Source organism: Seriola dumerili, unplaced genomic scaffold, assembly GCF_002260705.1.
Source record: "Seriola dumerili isolate Sdu_G_001 unplaced genomic scaffold, Sdu_1.0 BDQW01000291.1, whole genome shotgun sequence".
NCBI lineage: Eukaryota > Metazoa > Chordata > Actinopteri > Carangiformes > Carangidae > Seriola > Seriola dumerili.
In genome coordinates this window covers 1,902,248-1,909,220 of record NW_019174546.1, presented here as the reverse complement: position 1 = coordinate 1,909,220, position 6,973 = coordinate 1,902,248, and the positions used below count along the sequence as shown (strand labels likewise).

The following is a 6,973-nucleotide window of genomic DNA, read 5'->3' as shown; positions in this document are numbered from 1 at the left end:
ATTCAGCCATATACAAGCAATCATATTTCACACCCTGTTACAGTATGACTTGTTTGCCCTCCCACAGCGGTACTATTCATGCTCATCAGCTCCATCCAGATGACCATATGGGTAGGAGAGGAGCATGAGATCCACACCAGAGAATTCATTAGCAGCCGCAGTGCCATCAGCCCTCTTGTTTCTTTGAGGTAGCCAATGAGATTCAGGCTAGTGGGCGGCCTGAGGCAATGACACCATCCACTTGCGGCAGAAGAACAGTAATTGGACTGTGTGTCACATAAATCCAGGTTGTGACAGGCCACTCAGCCCAGTGTTGCCTTGGCCCCAATGCAAAGCTATCTCTGAGCCAGTCCACTGACCTGCAGTGGCTTTCAGAAGATGTACTGTAGGTCAGCCTTTCAACTCTGAAGAACCCACAGTGGCATCCAGTGGCTTAATTCTTTATATAACAGAAGCAAGGATGGACTGAAATATATTGATGACAAATACTGCACTTCACATATACCTAAAGGTTGGATTGTTTTATTTGGGTTTGATGATGCAGTAACAATCAGCTAGGCAAGACTGCACAGAGCATAAAGTAGAAAGCATGTTTAAGGTTTATTTGGCCAGATACAAAATAGAATTCCTCTTTATTTACATCTAAAAGCTTTCTTATCCTCAAATGTAATCCTTTAAGAGGAACATCTCATGCTATTTTGTACTGACACAGCAATGTATGAAACACAGCAGACAAAGAAATACTTACATTTACAACAGTAAGTGACTGAAAAGAACAGAAGTTATAGTAAACATGTTTTGTATTCAGACAGTCGAGACAAACAACATGAAATGACACTTCATTTGAAGACGGTAAATAAAATTGAGGTGTGTGTGTCAATGTAGACATTTTAAAAATACTGCTAAGGTGCTTAAGTATTAATTACACATACAATATGTACATATTTATACAAGTCAGTCAATATAAACAGAAATATCTTTCTTTCAGATGAGGAACTAACATGAACACACATGATTTCAAGTAATGTGTCAGACGTTTGGTTTTTGACAGACTGCTCTACCAGTGACCTCAGGCTCATCCCTGTCCTAAAAAGCAAATTTGGCTAGTGAAATATGAAAGGTGTTATGAAGTTAGTTTACTGCCCTGCAGAATAACACCTCTACATTTGTGTGTCTGTATTTTTTACAGGTGACTTTTTCATGTTTTCCTCTTCACCGGTGAAATCTTGATGTCTTTTCTTCCTCCTGCCATTCGTCTGTGTAATGTAACATCCTCGTCCTCTCCTGTCTGTTGCTTGGCAAAGTTGACAAACACCTGAACGACAGGAAGTAAATTCTGTGAACTGATCTCGTTAAAGGAGCAATAAGAAGTTTTGTTTTATTGGCCTCTGGCACCAAAGGAGCAAAATGTACTGCATCTGCTCAGGTGTGGTGGTCATGATTTAGTGATTTCCAGCATAGTTTTTGAGCCATGTTTAAAATAGCAAATTAAACAGTTTTCTTTAAACATTTTTTTTTTTTTAGTTTCTGACGTACCTGGTCCAGTGTTGTCTGAGAAACGGAGTAGTCTTCAATGCTGAGCCTTTCTTTATTGGCCACCACCAGCTGAAATATCCTGGCTAGGGAGGAGGAAGCAATCTCATACTGCAGTGTGTTGTAGTGCTTCTCCCGCTGAACGCAGCCAGGGAAGCAGCTCTCCATGAAGCTCTCGACTGGCTCCAGCTCTGGGGACAAGCCAACTTTAGCTGCCTTGATTTTCATGGTCACTACGTAGCCGTCACCAAATCTGGAAAAGGGAAACAGTGTATAAAAATTAGACATCTTTAAGGATATACTGTATATTTTTTCATACTTTATATAAAGATCTACAGCTTTTACTACATTGGAAGTGCTTTTATGTCTTGTGGTTACTTCATTGAAGACCAAATATTTTAACCAATGCTACAGTAGATGTATTTTTAGTTTCTAAAGATGTAACTTCATGTTAAAACTGTATCTTTCTTCATTTATTAAAAGGGGTTTGTAAGATTTCTCTGCCGTCGAACTTGGTTTCTTGCTGGGAATCGGTGGTGGTGATTGTTGCTTGACAAGAGCGTCAGCCATTGTTGCGTTTACAAGACAAGAGGTTATAATATGCCCTCTGAGCAGCGCTACATCTTCAGGGCAGATCAGAGGCTATAGTGAGTTGCTATCGGACAGTGATGAGACAGGCTGGGGCTAGCTGGTTAGCATGCTAACTGGAGTAGAAAAAAAGACGTTATAGAGACAAGAGTTAACATTGGTGTTGCTTTCCACCTAGAGACTGCGAGTTAATGAATGAAATTTGATGCTGAACTCGTAATGTGCTGAACTCGTAACCACTCAAAATCTCTTACTTGTATTTGAGGTGCTGGATGGTACCCAAACACTTAAAGGTCCCATTGACCATGATGGCCAGTCGAGTGCAGAGGGCCTCACACTCCTCCATACTGGAGGAAAAACAACAATAATCCATATTTTATTGCTGCTGTTACATGTCTGTGAGCAATAAATCATAATTTCACAAGTCTCTATAGTAAAATGAAGCAAACACCCATCTAGTCATGATTTCATCAACAATTCTTGGCAAAACAGTTAATTGTGTTTGGTCAGCTGCTGCAGCAGATGTGTGCAGTGGATTAATTTCATTATTAGATACTGAACCTGTGTGATGTCAGCACTACAGCCCTGCCGTCCTGAATGACACTCATGATGGCGTTCCACAGAAAGCGCCGAGAGTGCGGGTCCATCCCCGTTGTGGGCTCGTCCTAAACACACACACACACACAGACACAAACAAACAGCAAACTTGACTCTGAGCACATGTGAGCAGAGACCAAATCCTTATCTCTATCAGCATATGGCAAAGATCTTAGATTTATGCCAACTTGAATTGAACCGAGCTGTTGCCTGCCAATGTATAAAACATTCGAGGCCAGGCTTGACTGAACCCATATGGCTTCCCATCTGGATCCATATACCATTTTAGTGACAAATCCCTGCATAAAACCCAAAAACCCAAATAATGGGCTCATGAGCTCCTTGTCATTGGCTGACTCACCAGCAGCACCAGCGCTGGGCAGCCAATCATTGCGATTGCTGTGGAAAGTTTACGTTTGTTGCCTCCACTGTAGGTCCCTGCACAGCAGCCGGCGTACTCTGTTAGACCCAGCTTCTGGATGCCCCACTCTGCCACCTACAAGGGAAAGTGGACAAGTGTTTGGAGGATACTTTTACCCAAAGTGCATTACTGCATACATCTCAGGATGGGGAGCCCCTACTGTTGACTGAGCGCTTCATAACAACACTACTGCAAAATTAAAAGGACAAAACAAACATTAGCAAACACTGAGCAACAGTAAAGGGAAGATGCACAAAACAAAATTAACAAAACAGATGAGCTCTTTGTTTAGTGCGTAGCCAAATAGTAGCTTCAGTTAGGTAGCAGCATGAGATGCCCTGAGACAGCTAAAGGTGTGAAGCAGCTGGAGTCCTACTCACTCTGGGGATCTCTGACTCCGGAACCCCTCTGAGACGAGCATAGAGGTAGAGATGCTCCCTGCCAGTAAGAAGCTCATCGATGGCATCAAACTGAGGGCAGTAGCCCATGTTCTGGTGCACGTCCAGAATCTCTGTCACAATGCTGGAAAACAAGACACAAGGAATGAGCCATCAGAGCTCATAACATATTAGGAATAACAAAATATCAATCAATTCTGAGTGTGTGTTATACTGATAATGTTGTTATTTAAAACATGTCATTCTGGGCTGAGAGTATTCTGATTACTGTGAGCAAAATTTAGTCAATAGTCTGAATAAATAAAACATGACAAATTTATTTTCTTATCGACTGTATTTATTCATTTAATGAACAAATTTGTTTTTGTCATAAATTACTGCCAATTAATCAGTTTTTCACAAAAAGCAATGTGTGTATGTTTGTGGGCATTCCACTATCCCTGTGGGGACACACATAATGCAGTCTCTATCGCCTTAACCTAACTTTAACCATCGTAAATAAATGCCTAACTCTAGCATCAAGGCTCAAAAAGCAGTCTCTACCCGTGTGGAGTGGGACCTCAATTTATGTTCCCATGGTGAGACATGTCTCAATGGTTTAGTGATCATTCTGGTCAAAGTACCCACCATGATATAACAACAAGAACAAGACGATACTCTCACCTCCTCATCCGTCAAATACAGGAAGAGAAGGAAAAAGTAAATGTAACTTACATCCACATTGAGGCCATGGCCCTTGAGGAGAAGTGAATAATATTGCTGTATTTTAAGGGGGGTGGTTCCTTGCCAGAAAGGTCAGGGGTCACTGTAATTCATAGTTCATTTAAATAGCTGTAAAAAGCAAATAATGATAATAGCTAATCTGGACTTTCATTAATCAGGGATCCAGTAGAGTTTAAGTGTCTTAAATGCTGTTTGAGAGCTTTTCCAACCCTGACGAGCTCTGAGGGGAGAACTGTGTACTTTCAAATAGTTGGCATGAAAATATTTTTTATTAAACAATACTGGCACCAAAACCACTGCTCAATGACATAATTAGATTTGGGACTTCAAAAACTTAATTGTCAATCAAACCCCTTTCTTTGCGAAATGTGGGTTTTAGTCACAGGATGTAGATTATGTTTGAATGACCTTCTGGGTCTCTAAACTTTCTAACTAATTGGACTGTCTCCAGCAGCTTCCCATCTGGAACTGCGTGCAGGATAAATCAAAACCAACCAGATTTTTTTTTTTTCTTTTTTTTCATAAACACCCAATCCTCTCCTGAAAAGGGTTTGTGTTGCATCGTGCAGGGACAGCTTTGACTGATCTTTATGTACCTGTAACCAGCCACAGTAGCCTCCCCAGAGCTGACATCAGTGTCACCAGTCAGCATTTTGAAGGTCGTCGTCTTTCCAGCTCCATTGACTCCCAAGAGACCAAAGCACTAACAGGACAAAAGACAGTCACAGTGTCAATACAAGCACACATTCAGCTGAGATACTGAAAGTAAATCACTTAACATATGACTACTGATTTCCTTATGAATCTCTAATATTCCATTTGTTTTCATAACATGTCTGGAAATGTCCATGTATAATAGAAATATAACAAACACACCCAGACAAAAATAAGACCATAGATAAATATACTTCATTATGCTGCCTGCTGATGAAATGCATCTGCATCTCTAAGTGTGTGGCTAAAAGCTTAGTCGGTGTGTGGGTTTACTTGAGCAAATACAAGGAGACAAAACTTAAGAATCAGAATTTAAAAGAAAGGATTAGTAGTTCTCAATGAACTCAGTGACTTTACCTCTCCTGCAGGGACTCCCACACAAATCCGGTCCACAGCTGCCCTCTTCCTGCCCACATACGTCTGTGCAGAGAAACCAGGGAAACAATAATAACTCAGTTTATTTGCGTCGTTATGTTTGTGTACATTTTATTATGTACTATTGTATAATCAATACAATGTGCCAATTTCTTTTTTATAATGCATTAATATGAATGTATATACTGTATCATCTTTAGTATTTGTTTTGTATCATACCTAGTGTGTCTTATATATTTATATATTATAAATGTATTCCCTTTGTCTCTTTCTTTATCTGCTGTTATTTGCTGTTAATGCTGCAGTTTTTTTTATGAATTCAATTCTACTAAACAAAATCAACAATGTTTTTGATATTTAATTATCTAATCCATCTATGTAATATAATGTGCTGTCAGGATTGTTAAGAACTTGCTGAATTGTTATTTTCCCATCGTTTTGTCTGTATTGTTGTGTCCATTTTTTGTGCATGTTTTTTGGCCAGAGCGTCTTTTTAGGTATAAAACCTGAGGTTGGTCAAAACATTGAAACAATACAAACAAAATCATTTCAAATTAAAAAGGAATTGTAATTCTAATGTGTGGTTATATTTCAATTTTATACATTTTTCTTTCCTTTTTTTCTTTTTTTTGTATCCAGCACCTAACTCACTGAGGTTTTGTGGATGTACATAACTACTCTAACTTCATTCTGCTCCTTGGCCCTTTGGGAGGAATGACATTTCATTCAACTATATGAGTAAGGATGAATGAAAACAAAGGTAAACTAAAACTAACAAATTCTGTTGGATTTCAGGATGACCAAATAGAAAAGGAGCTTATTAAATTTTATAATACAGTATCTATTACAGTGTAAAGTATGATTATAGAATTAAGATTACATGAAGTCAAGTTTAGTCACAGACGTGTTCGAGTGAGTTTACCTTTGACAGGTCTCTGATCTGCAGGATGTCTGTCTTGCTCCGTCCATCATAAATTCTCTGCCGCTCTGATGCAACATCATCATCTTCATCTAGTGTTGCCGTTTCCTTGTATTCTGATAACCTGAAGAGTACAGAACAAAAAAAAAATCACATGTTGTACAACAGAGCTGAACTTTATCTGTTAATGGCTTGGCCAGAGGCGTGACCCTGTGTGAATGCATGTTTCCTGGTTAAGTTTCAATGGAAAGGTGAAGAGTACTGGTGTAATAAGGTTAAGATGCTGTGTATTTAAACCTGTACGCTGATCTGTGTTAAGCCAGTTCCTCACCAGCGGTCCAAGAAGAAGCGGTACTGGATGAGAAGATTGAGAATAAAGTAGACAAAGCCTTCCACCGCCATGAAAGCAACATTTTTCCCCACAAAGTCCCACCGGAAAGGGTCCGCTGTGTACTCCTCACCTGGAAAAAGAGACGAGATCTGTGCTCAAAATGAACCCTTTGTTCATTGAGTAAAAAGAAAACCCCACAAGATTTTATTTTATACATCTCACAGGCTGTACAAACATTACTTTTCCAGATAGAGAGGACAGTTATAAGTCATCCATACTGCAGAGTGTGTAGGATGGATGACATCTGACACGACTGAGGAGCAGTTATACACAACTACCTACTGAACGACTACAATTTTGATGAGTAAAGGTTC

At 39.6% G+C, this 6,973-nt stretch overlaps 1 protein-coding gene across 3 annotated transcripts in view; it reads right to left on the bottom strand.

The window, feature by feature from the left end:
- Positions 1 to 547: 547 nt before the first annotated feature.
- Positions 548 to 6,973, bottom strand: part of LOC111231132 (retinal-specific ATP-binding cassette transporter-like) — a 37,470-nt gene continuing 31,044 nt past the window's right edge. For all 3 annotated transcript variants that reach the window (XM_022758138.1, XM_022758140.1, XM_022758139.1), the window contains 10 exons: positions 6,600 to 6,729; positions 6,272 to 6,392; positions 5,332 to 5,394; positions 4,857 to 4,963; positions 3,520 to 3,661; positions 3,080 to 3,214; positions 2,683 to 2,786; positions 2,376 to 2,468; positions 1,537 to 1,786; positions 548 to 1,315 (listed from right to left, as the gene is read on the bottom strand). In XM_022758138.1, coding sequence (XP_022613859.1) covers positions 1,199 to 1,315; positions 1,537 to 1,786; positions 2,376 to 2,468; positions 2,683 to 2,786; positions 3,080 to 3,214; positions 3,520 to 3,661; positions 4,857 to 4,963; positions 5,332 to 5,394; positions 6,272 to 6,392; positions 6,600 to 6,729 — 1,262 coding nt within the window. In that variant the 3' untranslated portion in view covers positions 548 to 1,198. The remainder of the gene's footprint in view (positions 1,316 to 1,536; positions 1,787 to 2,375; positions 2,469 to 2,682; positions 2,787 to 3,079; positions 3,215 to 3,519; positions 3,662 to 4,856; positions 4,964 to 5,331; positions 5,395 to 6,271; positions 6,393 to 6,599; positions 6,730 to 6,973) is intronic.